General features: G+C 36.0%; 1 protein-coding gene across 1 annotated transcript; it reads right to left on the bottom strand.

The window, feature by feature from the left end:
• Positions 1 to 8,978: 8,978 nt before the first annotated feature.
• gtf3c4 (general transcription factor IIIC, polypeptide 4) lies at positions 8,979 to 18,205 on the bottom strand. Its single transcript, XM_073824800.1, has 5 exons — positions 17,900 to 18,205; positions 14,454 to 16,184; positions 12,772 to 12,902; positions 11,878 to 11,966; positions 8,979 to 9,380 (listed from the first exon to the last, which is right to left on the bottom strand). Exons 1-5 carry the CDS (start codon positions 18,203 to 18,205, stop codon positions 9,316 to 9,318), a joined length of 2,322 nt encoding a protein of 773 aa, XP_073680901.1. The 3' UTR covers positions 8,979 to 9,315.
• Between the last annotated feature and the right edge of the window lie 1,355 nt (positions 18,206 to 19,560).

Raw genomic sequence — 19,560 nt, 5'->3', positions numbered from 1 at the left:
GAGATCATAGCGTGCTTCCATATTAATTGCCCTTTGGAATGGCCCAATTATGCTATTAATGGGCCCCGGTGTGAGAACTAATGGCTGGAGACCTTTTTTGCATAGCATTAGCTTAATTGAGCTGCAGATAGAGGCCTAGTGTGACTAGCAGGTCAAGCTAATGTTACCACTGGTCCAGCAGAAGACCTTTAACTGACAGCTATATTAATTAACAGCTATCCAGTTACACAGGCTTTAAAAGAGATGAATTAGTAACATGTTTGGTGAAGCAGCATATTTTGGGTTTGGGTTTAGGTGACTCAGGATGGAAAAGCTGTATATATTGCTGTATATATGCAGAAAATACTGCATGTACAGTACTGTGCGTGGTTGATGATGGATTTTATGTGTTTTAATTATGCAAACAAGAATAGTTTGTAAAATCCATGGACGTCAGTACAGCTATTAGTCCCGAATCGAAATAAACAAGTTTCTTTTTTTGGAATAAGTCAGCGTTTTACAGTAGAAAAGTCCTCCTACTTATGGAAAGTCCAGCTGCATCAGAAAGTAGGCTGAACGAAGCAGGTCAGGCAGGAAGCTCTTTTGTTATGTAAAGAGCTGCTATTTGATCCTCACGCAGGAAAAAAAGGAAAAGAAAAGGGAGCCGTTCAGATAAACTTGCCTCATCAGATAATTGAAGATGCCTTCGCTCCAGTTTCTCTCTTTTGCATAAATGTCTGATCAGTTTTCAGAGGCTGATAACGGCACGCCTGTCCCTCCGCTCGCTCCTTTGGAGTTCTGCGGGATCTCTGAAGAACTCCGGCATGGTGGCTGAGCTAAGAAAACATTTGCAGGATGATCTTTCTGATCTTCATCCTGTATAGTTACAATTTTCCATTGTGTGTTTTTTGTTCTGTCATTGAGACTGGAAATCTCCAGTCTTGCTCAGAGCTCATGATTTTTAAGCTTTTGATGTTATGTATATTTTAATATTCATGATGTGTAACAGCTAAAGATTGTTTAGAAGTCGCATGAGTTTTTTTTTTTTTTTTTTTTGCTATTCTCTCACTCTTATTTAACCAACAGTTGGTGACACAGTTGGCTGTAAGCATTAAAAAATATATCTAAAACTTTAGTAAGATTTTTGCTCATCAAAGTTCCATTTATTTGATCAAAAATACAGAAAAAGTAATATTATTGCAATTCAAAATAACAGTTTTTAGTTTTAATATACTTTAAAATATAATTTATTTCCATGATGCAAAGCTGAATTTTCATCTGCCATTAATCCAGTCTTTAGTGTCACATGATCCTTCAGAAATCGTTCTAATATACTGATTTATTACTTTTATTAGCAATGTTGGAAACCGTTGTGCTGCTTAATATTTTTTTGGAACCTGTGATACTTTTTTAAGGATTCTTTGATGAATAAAAAGTAAAAAAAAAGAAAAGAAAAAAAAAGGACAATGTAAGTCTTTACTATCACTTTTTATCAGTTTATCACATCCTGAATAAACGTATTAATTTCTTTCAAAGAGAGAAAGAAAAAAAACATTTACTGACCTCAAACTTTGAACAAGGTGTTTATTGTTACAAAGGTTTTTTGTTTTAAATAAATGCTGTTTTTTTAACGTTTTAATTATCAAAGAATCCTAAAAAAAGTATCACAGGAACTGTTTCCAACACTGATAATAAATCAGCATATTAGAATGATGTTTGAAGGATCATTTGCATCACAGGAATACATTATATTTTTAAGTATTGCATTAACCTTTTACAATATTACTGTTTTTTTTCTGTATTTTTAATCAAATAAACAGCCTTGATGAGCAGAAAAGTCTTATTGATAAATCTTACTGATCCCAAACTTTTGAGTGGCTGCATACTTCCATTAAATATTAGGACAGATGTTTAAGTTATGTTCAGTTAAAAAAGAAAAATAATAAGCTTAAGCATAATCAATAAACTTAATTCAAGATTTATTCTCTGAAAAAAAGGTCATCTTATGCAATTTTGCTTCTCAAGTAAATTTATCTTGTTATAAAGATGTTGCAATATTTTACTGGAAAGCAAGGCAAAAACACTGATTAAAAAGTGTTTTTTTCCCCCTCTCTATGAGACTTTTCAAACAAATGCGCATTTTGGCTACAAAGCAAACTACTGTTCCTAAGTTTGCTGTAATTATACGACACCAGACGGTTCTTCTGTTTGCATTAATCTTTCTGGTGGTGCTCTGCTCGGTTCGCTCTCCAGTAATATTCATCTGTCAGTTTTAGTCGGAAGTCTTCCCTTCGCTTCCCTCCTCCCTCTTCCACCTCTTCCTGGTGCCAGTCTTTAACTACTCTCCACGTTGGCCACTGCTCTGCTTGTTACAGGCCCAACACGAGTGCAAACAATCAAAGTCTTTGGGAACACTGAAATATGCATGGCTATCCGTGACAGACAGATAAAGCAGGGCAATTAGCCACGTAATCCTAGAGTGGCGCAAGGACTCGTCAGCCTCAGCTGTCCTCCCTCCCTCGCTCCGGATCTCTTTCCTCGCGCTACTCTCTTGCTCTCTATTAGTTAAATGTACTTTGTGTGTCGGCTCCCCATCAAATCAAGTAACACTTCCTCTAATTGGCTTATAAATTATACAGCTGAGGCAGCATTATAATTTCATCAGTGGTAAACATTGCAGGGGCAGTCGGTAAAGAATCTATCCCTCATTAATTTCTTAATTTGGGTAGATGGAACGAAGAGGAAGAGAGAAAGAGAGAGAGGTTGGGGACGAGTGAGAGAACCAGAGCGACGGAGAGGGGAGGATCGGATGAACGAAAGAAACTCGCATCACCTCGGGGATGAAGGGACGGACGGTTAAAAAAACCATGTTGCCGGCGCTTTTGTTAATAAATGTCAGATATACGATCCGAAGGTTTTGTCGGTCGCTCTTCCTGTGAAATCCAGGCAGTGGCTTCTTTCTCGTGACTTTTCTCACTCACGCACGCACGGCTTTTCCCCATTTTCTCCCTTTGTGTTCTTTTTTTACTCCGACTTTATGAATATTTCATAGCAAAGGTCATAAATATTCATTCCGATAGCTTTGCATAGTAGTTATTACCGGTATTTCTTTTTAAAAAACAAAAATACTCATTATAAATTCTTCATACTCTTCCCCTGAAATAATTACAAGTGCGGATATACCGAAACACACACGCTCCCTCGCAGCGAGCGCTTTATTCCGCTGCTTTATGAAGTGGAGACAAATGAATTTACAGTTCAGTCGTAAGTTACTGACTTCTTCGAGCCGCTGTGCCTCTTTAGAGACATGTCACTGAGATATGCTAAAAGTTAATCACTTTTCTTGAGAATATTTTCTTATTTAAAGGGATAGTTCACACAAAAGTGAAAATTCTGTCATTAATTACTCACCCTCATGTTGTTCCAAACCGGTAAGGTTCATCTTTGGAAAATAAATTAAGATATTTTTGATGAAAGCCAAAAGATTTTTGACCCTGCATAGGCAGCAACGCAACTGACACATTCAAGGGTTTGCGCACAGCAAGTATACTCGCAACACTAAGCACTAAAAAAAGGGAAAAGTTTTTCCCCCCAATAATTAAACAATGCGTCATCAGAGTTAGTACTTTGGCTTTATATATGATCAGACACTTGCACTTAACATTTTCTGAAAATCATGCTCAAATGGAGCTAACAGGATTTTATTAATGAGCGAATAACAGAGATCTGTGTTTTGTCCGTCATTAGAAAAAACGAATCTGAGGCAGCAAATGAATCATGTTACATTTTCATCAATTTACAGGTTATACAGTTTATTGTAGCTATATAGGAGCTCAGTTTTTCTTGTTATTTATTATATTTGGCTAAAATCTCATTATATAAAAGATGAACCGCTATGCACAGGATATTTAAAATGCATAAAAGTTTATTGGCTACAACTAGATGGCACATGCTAAGACTCTTCTCCGTTCTTCAAACACGTGAAACATTGGCTTTTATAAACGGTGTTTCTTGAATAAAAAAATGTTGTACTTATTCAAACATCAGTTCTTTATTTAGCCTTACATTGCGAAGATGTAGACGCATAATCAAACACTGACGCGGCACTTCATTCTGAATAGAGGCGGGGTGAGTTGTAAGGTTTGACTGACAATTTAAGGATCCAATGGCGTTACGTGGTTTAGTCAAAAGCTCTTTTGAATGCTTTTTATTGGGTAAATATTTGTAAATATCACAAACAGACATAACGATGACCAATAACACTGATTTAAAATAGTAATAACGAAATATAATAGAGATAAGAAGTTTTTGATCATTTTCCAAGGCACACCTGGCAACCTGTCAGTGCTAAAATGGACTATTTTAATGATGTCCTTACTACTTTTCTGGGCCTTGAATGTGTCAGTTGCGTTCCTGTCTATGCAGGGTCAAAAAGCTCTCGGATTTCATAAAAAATATCTTAATTTGTGCTCTGAAGATGAAAGGTCTAATGGGTTTGGAACAACATCAGTGTGAGTAATTAATGACGAATTTTCATTTTTGGGTGAACTAACATTTAAGGCCTTTTAAAATGCATACAATGCTACATCCACATCTAAAGGGCTGTGTTAATCCACTACCTGCAGGTTGCAGAAAATTCAGGTAATTTATGCGCAAACTGTCCTAATGACATATGCTTTGAGTTGGAGTTGAATGCATCCGCATGAGTTGTATCCTGACTGGGTCCCATCTGTCTCCGCTCCTCTCATGCTGTAGATTTGGACTAGCTGCTTCCACCTCCTGTCAGATTAAACACAGAAACATATGAATGACTGACTGCTAACCGCTTCCATTGTCATGTCACGTTAAGTCTCCAGTTCCCGCCGTTTTGATTGCTCATTTCGACCATTTCTAGGCCTTGTGTGCAGGGCAGGTTAATCTTGACATTGTCTGATCTTTGGGAGACATATTTTTAAGCAATCTTCAAAATGAGGGCTTCCTTGTGTCTCTGTGGTGAAAGCCAACATGAAAGGATTCGGGAAAGAGTGGGAGAATCTTCAGAGGGGAAGTGCGCTGCCGAAATGGTGTGAAATGCAAACGCCCAATGGCTTTTCTTTCATGGCTTTTATTCAATAAAACAGAGCTCTTTTTATGTAAGCCTTTTGAGTCTGACATATAACACCCACACTCAGACAGGATCAGAAATGGCTTTGCCACTGGATGATGATTTTTATTATTAGATGTTTCTAATTTGATCATTTTTTGGAATGATCATTGGATTTGACACAATCATCTATGTAGATTTGAACTATTGTATTAGTTTCAGTGTATACAAGTGCCATATGCTAAAACATTCAGTGAAATTAAAGGGTTTTTATTTCTACCATCTGGTTTGAAATATGCATATTTGTGACTTTGGACCACAAAACGGGGTAAGTGTTTTTAAATTAAGATTTATACATCCCCTATGTATAAATACAAATGGCCGAGATACAACTATTTGAAAATCTGGAATGCAAAAAAAGTCTAAATATGGACAAAATTGCCTTTAAACTTGTCCAAATTTAGTGCTTTGCAAAGCATATCACTAATCAAAAAATAAGTGTTGATGTACTCACGGTAGGAAATTGACAAAATATCTTCTTGGAACCTGATCTTTACTCAATATCATAATGATTTTTGGCATAAAAGAAAAAATATACCCCTAATCTAAAAATATACCCGTGCCTCCTTGCAATTGGTTTTGTGGTCCAGGGTTTTTCATCCTTTTATATTTTTTTAATTATCACATAAATATATAGACGCACACACTCTCTCCTGACGCTTCCTCTTGTCCGTGGTTGTGTGTTCAGCGTGTAGCGAATGACTTTAATTAATGTTGCAGTTAAGCAGAGCTCTGGTCACGGCCTTCGTTGCGGTTCTGCATTAGTTCCACCTGAGCTGCTCCAAGCCACAGAACAAGCAGAAAGACTGACTATTGACATCTCACACTCCCTCATACGCTCATATCAGCCAGTCACGGGTCACCGACTCCATCCCAGCGGGTCCATGTACCCGTTAAAGGGCCGTGTTAACAGCCTGATTTCAGAGTCGGCAAGAAAAACCAGGGGTCCCTAGACGGCCCCCAGACAGACTTAATTACTGATGAATTACTGAAGTCTGAGGGAACACTTCTACAAAGCATACTTGAGACGAAATGTATTCAGGCGGGAAAATTGATGTATATACACTACGGAGTGAAACCACATCAGAAAATCTAGTGCTTTAGAAGCTATTTTCTTTTTTCCCAGTGTGTCTCATAATCACACATACATATACATGTATATGCATATTTTTTATGCAGATTATACTGTGAAACTTCTTTGTGGTGTCAGAAAACTAATGAACGCAATTTATATAAAATTGTTAAAAGGACTACATGAACAGAAATAATTACAGGGCCTCTTCAGCCCTAAATAGGCCATTATGCTATATATACATTATTTTAAATATATTTAACCCTGTGTGGTACGCATTATATTCAAATAGTAATTTCCTTTTTTTTTAATCCAGTAACTAGTTTTTATGTTGTTTTTACACACTTCACTATTGTTACTAAAAGGATAAAAGGTAGAAATGAAAAATAAAAAGTAAAATGTTGAAATACAAATCATAATTGTTATGCATGTATAAATGCAAATATAATAATTTCTAAATAAATATAATTGATACTACTGTTAATAAAAGTTACTAATGTGGTACAGTGTCCTCATATAGCAACATTCCTATTTTCTGTAAAAAAGTTAATCAGTTAAAATATTCAATTAACATCATTCAATATTAATGCTGAAAAAATGTAGAAAAAAAGAACCAAGATTTGTACTATAAGATAAAATTCTTCCAGAGCATTATAACTACAGTCAAACAAAACTTTACTCAGACACCAGATACTAGTGGGTGCAGGACACTATAGTTCATTTATGTAAGTGAGGATAGCAACATTTCATACCCTAAAATTCTTCATACTAGTAAAATTTATACAAATTTGGAAACAAAAATTATTCAGACACTTTGAGCTGACCATGTATTGCCTAAGTGTCTTTTCTTTAATTGCTAATGCAACCTTTTTACACCACAGACTGAACAAAATTATGCATTGCTTGGTAATTGGTCAACAAAGTATTGATAGTTGTGTAAATATTGTCATACTAACGTGTCTGAATTTTTGATTGATTGTAATCCATTACATACCTTTCTATCAAAGTTATCTGACATTATCAAGATGAATTTGTTTTGAAACAGTTTAACTATTGAGTTTTTGTCATATTTTATTACCATTTTCTAAACTATAGCGAATAAACTGATAATATAATCAAAATATAATTTTGGTTTGACTGCATGTACATTAACATGGTGTTTTTTTGTAACAAATCAAATAAACCTTACACATGCTTTTTGATTGTAAAAACATAAAACTGAAAAATTGTAGCGCGAAAATAAAAAAGTGCAATATGTTGTTTGAGAGAATGACTTTGAGATCGACGCTTAGCACATTGTTTGGGCTCAACAAATTAGGTGTTTAACAGAAGGTGATGTATATCAAAATATGTTAACTAACAAAAGAATATAAGATTAAATAACCTAAAAAATCTGTCTGTTATCTGTTTAAAGCACAAAGCCACGAACACAGAAGTTATGAATATTTCATACAAAGAAAAGAACGAAACCTCCTTTTGAAGTCTTGAAAGAGCACACACAAAGAGGAAAGAGGAGGGGGCCGTAATTATTGTCGAAATGTTTTTTGACAGATTGTTATATTAAAGAAGTAGGAGGTTCTGCCAAACAGAGCTAACCTCTTCAACAGGAGAAGTCTCCACCTATCAACAAAGCTAGCACTCAAACCAAAAGGCCAAGATCCATTTGACAATCTAATAGCTAGGAAAGGAAAGCGCGTGGCAAGGGAGGGGGAAAAAAAGTTGGTATTTCAATCACGCTTGCAGTGATAATCTAATCTGTGACATTTAACACCTGCGACTATTAATATGCACTCTATATTATGTGTACAATTGAAATCCAAATAGCTTTTCATTTTCTCCTAACGCGTCATCATATTACATCGTTTAAAAACAGCTTTCAAATTCATGTTATTAGACGCTCATCGCGATATGTCAGTGAACAAATTTGCTGTGACATGCAGCAGACGGCATTTGAGGTTCTGAGCGCTGCCTTTGTGTTCTAGTCGCTCTTTGATTAATACATAATGCGCATTATTACCTCATAATCAAACACCGCTTACATGTTGCATTACCAATTGTAATGATATGGCAACATTTCAGAACGCATCATAATGAAGACCCGCTCTATGAATAATAAACCTAAGGAAAACTAAATAAACACTGATTACTTTATTTTTAAGCCCTCTGATGCTGAATGAGAGATGGGAGTTAAATTGTGTTTAATTATCAGACCATCTTTATCTCGGGATACTATCTGAAACCTAAGACAGGGCTGCCGACTAGCCCTGAGGCGAGCTATCATCTTCAGTGACACTAGAGAGAGCACAGGGCAAGGCGACAAGATGTACCGGAGATGGTTGGAGAGAGTTTTGAGGGTCCAACTTGCTTGAGACTATCTTTGATTATTGTTAACCCCCGTATGTTAGCAACGTTGTGTGTTAGGGTTCATGGCCTGCATGCGTCTTCCCTGCGACCCACAAAAAAAGGGCTAACTATATTTAACAATATGCACTCAAGCTCGCTATCTTAATTAAAATGGGTATCACATATGCGGCTGGGATCCATTCCTCATTACTGTTGTATCTCATTAGACTTCGGCCCTTTGGAGGGGCAGGATCAGTTTTAAAACAGTTTTCTCTCTGTCTCGCTGTTTTTCATTTCCTGGTACAGTCGTCTTCTTTTCCTTTAGGCCAAGGAAAAGTCATTATTTGGAGATGGGGGAGTTGCTGTTTGCAGATCCATAGAAATGTTCCCAAAGCCAATTAGGAAATGGATTTATTTAAACCAATTAAAATCAGCCACAGGAAGAGCGTGCATTTTTAATGCCAAAGTAGGACGTTGTGGCAGCATAATATTAACAAATCAAAAATACACAGTGTTAACAGAAGACAAATTACAATAGAATAATTTATTAACACATATAGTCATATTTTTTATGGTATAAAAATTATACATCACTTTTTAGCTAAACCTTGGATTTAAAATAAACATCTGGGGAGAAGATAAATCTTCCAAATGTGCTATATTACAAAATAATTAACAAATACTTTGTGTTTCTCTTTCAAGTAATATAAGGCATTTAGTCAGTCCATTTAGTCCTGTAGTCAGCCATAGAGATTTTGCCATCTTTCACCACGCTGATTTAGTAGAAAGGGGAGTCACAAAAGATGCAGGGACCTTGAAGTATTTTCTTGATCCAGTCTGAATCTGAAAAGGTGATACGTTTGTTATTATGCATAGTCATTTCAAATCAAGGTGGTTTGTCTACATTTGTCCATAATGGCTGTCCCCAACAGGGTTTTCGTTCTAGCAAAATATCAGTAGTTGATAGAAATAACAGTGAAAAGTTTACATACACATCAGCAAAATGTTAATTATTTTACCAAAATAAAAGGGTTCATACAAAATACATGTTTTTGTAATTTAGTACTGACCTGAATAAGATATTTCACATAAAAGATGTTTACATATAGTCCACAAAAGAAAATAATAGTTAAATTTAGAAAAATGACCCTGTTCAAAAGTTTACTGTGTTGTTACACTTGATTCTTAATACTGTGTTGTTACCTGAATGATCCACAGCTGTGTTTTTTGTTTAGTGATAGTTAAGAGTCCCTTGTTTGTCCTTAACAGTTCAACTGGCCGCTGTTCTTCAGAAAAATTCTTCAGGTCCCACAAATTCTTTGGTTTTTCACCGATTTTTGTATATTTGAACCCTTTCCAATAATGACTGTATGATTTTGAGATTAATCTTTTCACACTGAGGACAACTGAGGGACTCATATGCAACTATTACAGAAGGTTCAAATGCTCACTGATGCTTCAGAAGGAAAAGCAATACGTTAACCCTTTAGAACGTACGATCACACCGGTGTGATTTGTCTTGGCTGGTCCCTGGAGCGTACGATCACACCGGTGTGATTCGAACGTTCGCCGCATCACGTGATCAGCTGCTGAATTCAAATCTGTTTTGGCGCTTTTGCTGGCTCTGAGCCAGATCGGACGCGCTGAGTGCTTGTCATATTATCACAACTATTAAGTGTTTTCAACCATATAATGCTTATTTTAGGTTTCAGACATTTAAATACACATAAGTACTAGCAAAACCATGCATTTATAGTTTGTAAAATACACACTGATGTCTATGGAAGCGGCAATAATGATCCTACAAATATATTCTGACAACATATTTTATTGATATCATATACAGATTATGTAGGTAACTCTAAAGTTCACTCTCCTCTTCTCCCAGCTCACCAGAGACTTACTTTAATGTCTTTCGGGAGGAGAGGATGCATTTGCGTGTGTTAAATCCCACAGCTCGGATTCAGCGCGAACAAACATGGCGGCGCCCATCACCCGGTATAGAATAACTAACACGGTCATAATAAAAGTGTTTGGACTTTTAAATAAATTTACTTGCACATATTTCGAAATCGGAATATCAGATATTTCATAATGTAGCGAGCATGCTTGTAAATATTAATGATAAAAAAGGGAAAACAAAATAAAAGCGATCCATGTGTCTTACAGTGCTATTGTGGCTGCGGTGTGTCACATGACGCGTCGCCATGGAAACAGTAATGCCAACATTCCAAAATAACGGTCGCCTAAAAAAAACTCACTCTTTGGGGTTAGATAGAATATTTTAAACTCACGTGTGAAAAGGTTAAGAGCTGGGGGTGTAAACTTTTGAACAGAATGAAGATGTGTACATTCTTCTGATTTTGCTTAAATATCTTTTTTATTATTATTTAGTACTACCCTTCAGAAGCTACACAAAATAAGTCAAAATAAGTTAAATTTAACCTAATCTTCAAATTTAAAAAGTTTTCACCCCCAGCTCTTAATACATTGCGTTTCTTTCTGAAGCATCAGTGAGCATTTGAACCTTCTGTAACATATGAGTCCCTCAGTTGTCCTCAGTGTGAAAAGATGGACCTCAAAATCATACAGTCATTATTGGAAAGGGTTCAAATACACCAAAATGGTGAAAAACAAAAGAATTTGTGGGACCTGGAGGATTTTTCTAAATAACAGCAGGCAGTTTAACTGTTCAGGACAAACAAGAGACTCATGAACAACTATCACAAAACTAAAAAACACTGCTGTGGATAATTCAGGTAACAATACAGTATTAAGAATCAAGTGTATGTAAACTTTTGAACAGGGTAATTTTTATAAATTCAGCTATTATTTTCTCTTGTGGTCTGTATGTAAACGTATTTTATGTGAAATATTTTATTCAGGTCAGTACTAAATAAAAAGTAATATGCATTTTGTATGATCCCTGCAAGGTGTATGTAAAATTTTGACTTCAACTGTAAATATTGACAAATTAATTAGAACAATGGCATGTTGAATCTTCCCTGACAATATTTTGACCTGTTTACATTCACTTTACATTAATGCCAAGATATGCATTTTTATCGAAATGTGCATGTGAATGTTTGAACCCGTCCACCTGCTAGTCAGAATTGAGTTACAACCAAAAAAAAAAAAAAAAAAGGACACACCATTATCATTTTTATATCGACTTGGTACCAGAGTACCAGCATATTTGACATCCTAAGCTTGCACTGCTGTGGGGCAGCAGAGTTTTTTTGTTTTGTGTGTGTGCAAAGTTCCTGCTGCTTTACAGAAAGTGTAAGTGTGTGGTGCAATGTGGTTCTGAATGGAGATATGATACAGCATTATGGCTCACCCTCGGGCTCTGCTACTGAGGCAATACTGTCCTGCAATAGACAGCGGCGGTATGTCACACCCTGACAGGCCTGATATGACAGCGCACACCTTAGGGAGGAAGAAGGAAAGGGAAAGAAAGAGGGAAAGAGACAGTAAGACACATGAACAGAAACGGCAGGGGAAGGTTTAGATCAGTACTTGGCAGAGATCAGAATGACAGCAATGAAGCAACTATTTCCCTGATACACCATTAGGGGCAGTAATCGCCTTTCAGTCAGGCAGATGGATAAAATGTCATGCAAGGGGCTTGAAAGTGGGTCAAATCTACTCAAAACCAAGTCAACACCTATAGTTCAATGCAGAAAAAATATTTTATAGGTTTGATCAACCTAATTGGAGGGCATTATGAAGACATGACATTGGCACATTACCTTAGACCTGCAAAGTGTAAAAATCCAAAACAAAAGCCTAACGGACTTTCTGGTATTCATAAGGGTGCAATGCAGAATATGAATATGGTGTGAATTATATCTAAAGTGACAAAATATCAAAAGTTAATCTGTTCATCATAGTAAGCAATCTGTGACGGATGTGAGCCAAGAACAGTGTCACTTTACTTGGCACTGCAAAATACAGCCAATGTGTTATTAAACTAGCTGTAAAATAGTGAAATAAAATCGCATTTGTATGTAAAAAAAAAAAAAAAGGCAAAACAGGCAGATAGTATTCCAGACTGCTATGTAACTGCTTTGTGACAGTTACAGAGTTCATTTGACAATTATAGTACTCTGTTCCATGAAGTATGTCTTCGTTTTTATTATTTTTATATTATAATGATTTCATACTTTTATATATTTACTTTTAATATATATATTTAGCTTTTATAATGACATATACCATATTTTTGACGTACCTGAGCCATCTGTGCCCATTCTTACACTCTGCCCGTTTGCAGTCCGTGAAAGGCAGAATTTCTTTACAGAGGCTGCAATACTCTGGAAACGTCTGTTTGTTCATCTTATTCATGATATGACCTATCAGCACCTGTGAAGGTCAAACATCAAAAAATTGACATGCAGGGTAATGTACACTTAAGGTATATTTCTAAAAATGTGAGTTCATTCGTTGCTTGAACCATTTTATTTGCCAGTTAAAACAAGCACAATTTTGACCTTACAATCTTAAAGGGGTCAATAACTGAGAAATCAAAACTCCCTTGACCTTTTGACATATAAGAGGTCATTATACTATAAAAAGATCCTGTAAGTGTCAGAACTCAATTTTCTCATTAGTCTAAAAACAGCTTATATTGAAGCCAATCTTGAAAAAAAAAACAAGTTGTGGAATGTGCCACTTTGTGATGTAATAGTGTGGCTAAACTCGGCCTCCAGATCAACACCTGCTTCTACATCACTGCCTGTTTAGATTGGTCCTTTGTTTACTTCATTTTACTGGAGATTTGTTTACAAACAAGGCACAATTCGATGCAGGTTTTCAGAAAGATTGAAACTAAAAACAATGCTGTGCCAACTATATTAGATCCAACAGTGATGTCAAACTACAAAAGTGTGGATAACTGTTTTTATTACGTGGTAACTATTGCTTTGTCTGTTATAACAGATTGTTTGACACTTGAGGTCAAAAGTTTACATACACTTTGCAAAATCCTCAAAATGTTAATTATTTTATTAAAATAAAAGGGGGTTATACAAAATGCATGATATTTTTATATTTAGTACTGACCTGAATAAGATATTTCACATCTTAATTATGTTCAAAAGTTTACAACCCTGGCTCTTAATGCATCTTTTTTTCCTTCTGAAGCTTCAGTGAGCATTTTAACCTTTTGTAATAGTTGCATATGAGTCCCTCAGTTGTCATTAGTGTGAAAAGATGGATCTTAAAATCATAGTCATTGTTTGAAAGGGTTAAAATACACAAATACTGAAAAACCAAAGATCATTCAGGTAACAACACAGTATTAAGAATCAAGCATATGTAAACATTTGTATAAATTAGACTATTATTTTCTTTTGTGGGCTATATGTAAACATCTTATGTGAAATATCTTACTCAGGTCAGTACTAAATAAAAAATAACATGCATTTTGTATGATCCCTCTTATTTTAGTAAAATAATCAACATTTTGCAGATTCTGCAAGGTGTATGTAAACTTTTGGACTCAACTGTATTTATGCGTTTTTGACCTAAATCACAGCAGCATCCAGATGAAGAATGTAGGCTGTCAATCATACACAACTGTTAACCAATCACAGCAGTGGGAGCGTTTACTTCCAAGTCTACAATCTGCCACAACTATTCAAAAAGAGTGTTCTGATACGGGAATTCAAAACAGGACGGAAAATAGCCTATTACTTCTAAATTAATTTTATTTGAATGTGAAAAATTGTGCTAACGTTATAAGTGGACCTCAGAGAACAGTACAAAATAATAAAACAAGGCAGTGCATGACCCCTATAAAATGCTCACAAAAATATCTAGTTCTGCTTTTATAAGTTTGGCGATTAAGAGTTGTAAAGCAATTGAAAACCATAACTAAATTTTTTTTCAGGAGACAATGAGAAGGGGGTTCACCTTGGCTGCTCTGTCTTCATTAGCAGGGTCATTTGTGAGGAAGTCACACACACCTTTGGTAGGTATACATGTGTTCTGTGTGACACAGGTGTGTAGATACACCTCGCCCAACACCTTCTTCATATTCTCACGGATCAGTTGGGACTCCACCTCTTCGATCCTGCTGCTGATCTCCCTCATTTGTTCCTCACTGGACTGCCTTTCGGCATCGCCTTGCCTGAGCTCCTCTAGAGCGGAGATCTCCGCCATCTCATCTTCACCTCCACCCGCCTCCTCATCCGCAACTAACTCTCGATGAGTCGGCTGCCACAGGTGCTCTGAAGGGGTTTTCTGCATGGACTTGTAGAGCGTCCGGAAAAGGAAAAGCTTGAGGCGCCATAAGTACGTGGACCCCGAGGTTTGGAGCTTCTCCTCTAGACTCTTCTGAAGATCCAAAGGAATGCTTTTGTCCTTAAGTATCCGCCATCGTAGCAGGTCCAGCATGTCGGTCTTTTTGAAGAGATTGTGTATTTGAGACTCAAGCAGCTCAGCAGCCGCTTCATCTGGAGCCTTAAGAGTGATAAACTGCACTTGATAAGTGCGAGTGACGGGATGAAGCCCATTGATCATGCCCTCATTAGAGATGAGAGCCAAATAGGCTCCGTTTGGACTGACGGACACACCATGTATCCGACGACCCGCAACTCCCTCTGGGAGAACAATCTCATCCCGTTTAAACTCAACAGCAATGTCTGTGAAAACAGGTGTGAGCTTTTTTACCTTACCATCTAGTGAGCAGGTGAAAATTGCCCCGCTGTTATGACAGACTGTCATTGATATGATAGGCGTAGAATGAAGGCCTGTAACATGGGAGTTGTGAACATTAAGACCAGCTTTGGAAATCAGCAACAAGCACCAGAACACATAAGGACCACGTGCAGCGATCACTAGGCTGCAGTTGCATTTCTGGTGCGGATGGAAGAGTGTAATGCATTTGACATTGTGAACAGGTATCTGGTCCTTATCCTGCCACAAAACCACAGGCTGTCTGAGGGTGAAGTAACCCTTCACTGCCTTGAGGTTGACTGGAAGGATCTTCACAGGTCCAACTGAGCTGCCCACAATTAGTCCGCTCATTTTCCGTCCACTGTGCTCATATTCCCACCAAGTGAGCACACTTGGTGATGACACTCCAGATATTATAGTATTGCAAGACACTACTGAATCCTTTCCCTTTGGGGGCAAGCTGAACTGCCACACCACTACGTCTCCGTTCTCCATAAGTACAGCCAGAAGCACGGTGCTAACATCTTTACAGGCATTATTGGTCTGTACTTGTTGCATACCGCAAAGACTAGACCATTCCATGCGGACTGGTGTCTGCATACGGTACCGCCGTTGCAGTTCATCCAAGTCTTTGATGGAGTTTGGTGGTGAGCCGTCATTCTGAGCAGAGTAGTTCCTGGATTGTAACATTTCCCCATATAATTCTGTAAGGTCCAGGAGAGGCGTCCACTGCAATCGCAAGTTACTGCTGTGGATTGTGAGACAATTGTCCAGTGTTAAGACAGCAAGAAGACAGCGGCCATATTTGTCGCAGCCTAATGGTGACCAGCTGGCATACTTCACACCATGGAGACGTCCACATTGAGGATGGATGACTCTGTCCATTAATATCATTTGGCTTATTACTGGATCTTCGCTCTTTGCAAAGCTTTCTTTAACAGTTTGGACTTCTGTTTCTGGGCCCACCTGTAACAGTATATGAAAAACATATTAATGAAATAAAAATGAATGTATTTCATACTTAATAAAACCAAACGAGTTTGAAAATATATAGAATTTTCTAAAGCCTTATTTATACACTACCAGTAAAAAGTTTTTGAACAGTAAAGTTTTTAATGTTTTTAAGGAATCTGCTCACCAAGCCTGCATTTATTTAATCTAAAATACAGCAAACGTTTTCAGCATAATTACTCTTGTCTATATTTTTTTGGCAGAAGAAATTATAAAAATTAACACTTTTATTCTACTCAGCTGTTTTCAACATAATAATGATAATAATAATAATAAACATTTTTTGAGCAGCAAATCAGAATATAAGAAAGATTTCTGATGGATCATTTGACTGGAGTAACAATGCTAAAAATTCAATGCTTTTAAATCACAGGGATAAATTTCATGTTAAAATATATTCGAACAGAAAACAGTTATTTTGAATAGTAAAAATATTTCATAATTTTACTGTTTTTTGCTGTACTTTGGATCAAATAAATGCAGGCTTGGTGAGCAGAAGAGACTTCTTTAAAAAACAAAAAATCTTACTATTCAAAATTTTTTGACTTGTGTCCACTCGTCACTTTTATTCATAAATAATTTTTTTTATAACTTTTTCACCCAAACCATAAATATTAACCTTTTTTTTTCACCCATACTTTTTCCAATAATATATATATTTTTTTCTTTTTATACATTGCATGTTTCTGTTTTAACATGTTTTTTTTTTTTTTTTTTTTTGGTGGGATAATCCTTCAAGTAACGTCTGATAACAAAATTAAGTTTAAACTGAGCTATACCATGTCTGGTAATTTTAATTTTAAATGTTTAATTCCAGTTTAGCCTCTGAAAAATTATGTCTGTGTCAAAACTTCTTAAAAAGAAGCATTTAAAATACATGTAATAATAATACAGATTCAACTACCATACTTGGTACATATAATATTTAAAATGTCTATTATTTATTAAGATCGCTCTGTCTCATAAATCATGATCACAGGACACATAAATATGTCAGTGGTCACAATGATGACCAGTGGGAAAACACAGAACCCCATTTTTAAAAAATAAGATTGACTTGCTTTATATATAAAAAAGCAGATTTTCAGAACAGCTATACTGAATTAAAAAGTAGATGTAAAAAAGAAATTTATTATTTTAATCTTTATTTATTTTTAGATTATCACTCCACACAACTGACTGAAAACAAATATATATACTACTGTTAAAACCCATGTTAATATTTGCAAATGAAAATTTAGCTTTTAATCACAAGCAATAAATTACATTTTAAAGTATATTCAAATAGATAGCAGTTATTTTAAATAGTAAAAAAAATTCACAATATTACTGTTTTTGCTGTGTTTTGGATCAAATAAATGCAGGCTTGGTGAGCAGAAAAGACTTCTTTAAAACATTACAAATCTTACTGTTCAAAAACTTTTGACTGGTAGTGGTAATTTGGTAAAAATGGCAAATTAAAAGACATTCGGTTTGTCCTTGAAAAATGAGGGATTAAACAGGATAATTCCTCACAGATGATTAACACTTATTTCGCACATCTTGAGACAGATAGACGTCATGTCATGTCACGTCACGTCAAAACATGGCTTAAGCTTGGCAACATAGCTGCAACCGTGCACGTGAGTTGGTACCATGAAGCAGCGAGCAGGAGCGCGCACAGTAGTTACCTTGAGATCACAAGCGCTGTCCGGCACGGGGATGTGACTGCGATGCAGGACCAGATTTTGACTGAGACTGTGTATGTCACACACCATCTCCATGATAGACACGCTGTTAGTGCTGGAGGCCGCCAGTCTGTGATCCTCTGCCCACGACAGGGGCTCAAGACCGCTAACCGGACTCAGCAATTTAATCGCTGGATCCCGCAGAACCACTGGACCCTGTCCTGCCCAAAAATCCTTATCCGGTCCCGGCTGGCTTTCAGACGCGGTCCCTGCTTTCTCCGAGGTATTATTTGAGCCTAAAGCCGCCATTTTTCTGTATAAAAATAAAGCCCGTCTCCAGGAAGTTACGGTGCCGGAGGAGGAGGGATTTCACAAGCGCGGCATGGGCTGGGTTGCCAGATTGACAATAGTCACGCTGAAAACAATAGGTGGTTGGTTGTTTGCCTAATGATAGATAGTAATATAATAATAATAATAACAACAACAAATTAGTATATATAATAGTATTATAGTGCACTAAGAGTAATATTAACCTACACTACCAGTCAAAAGTTTTTGAACAGTGAGATTTTTAATGTTTTTTTAAAGAGTTCTCTTCTGCTCACCAAGCCTGCATTTATTTGAGACAAAATACAGCAAAAGCAGTAATATTGTGAAATATTTCTATTATTTAAAATAACTGCTTTCTATTTGAATATATTTTAAAATGTAATTTATTCCTGTGATCAAAGCAAAATTTTCAGTCTTCACTCTTCAGTGCTCTAATATGCTAATTTGCTGTTCAAGAAACATAATTATTATTATTATTATTACAGCTAAATAATTTTTTTCAGGATTCTTTGATGAATAGGAAAATCAAAATATGAGCGTTTATCTGAAATAAAAAGCTTTTGTAACATTATACACTATATTGTAATGCTTAGAGAGTATTTTTTAAGGGGGGTTATAGAAATTAATACTTTTATTTAGCAAGGATGCTTTAAATTGATCGAAAGTGACGATAAAGACATTTATAATGTTACAAAAGATTTCTATTTCAGATAAATGCTGTTCTTCTGAACTTTCTGTTTATCAAAGAAACCAATGAACTCTTCATTTATCAAAGAAAACTGATTTGAGCAGCAAATCACAATATTAAAATGATTTTTAAGGATCATGTGACTGGAGTAATAATGCTAAACATCCAGCTTTGAAATCACAGGAATAAATTACATTTTAAAATAAATTCAAATAGGAAACAGTCAAATTTGTACTGTTTTGCTGTTCTTTGGATCAAATACATGCAGGCTTGGTGAGCAGAAGATGCTTCTTTAAAAAACATTAAAAAACTTTTGGCTGGTAGTGTAAATTTAGGATTTTTTATTTAGAATACTCCAATGAGTGTATTGACTGAGTATTGTGAGCTGTACCATTAGTTTGAACCCATTAGAAATTATCTAAAGGGGCCAGTCGTTATCCTACATAACAATCACCCTCATGAGGTCTCTGTGTAAAGATTTAGAGAAAATGAAGAGGATATTCTAGGGTAAGAAAGTAAAATTCTAGTTCATAATTTTATTCAAGATTGTGTTACTTTGAACTAATGTTATCTGAATCAGCATGTTCTGGTGTTATTGTTATGTTATAATTTAATCTGTCCACCTTATTCTTCAACACAGAAGAGA

Source organism: Garra rufa, chromosome 19 (assembly GCF_049309525.1).
Source record: "Garra rufa chromosome 19, GarRuf1.0, whole genome shotgun sequence".
Classification (NCBI taxonomy): Eukaryota; Metazoa; Chordata; class Actinopteri; order Cypriniformes; family Cyprinidae; genus Garra; species Garra rufa.
The sequence above is the reverse complement of the archived record's forward strand: the minus strand, read 5'-3'. Positions and strand labels throughout refer to the sequence as shown.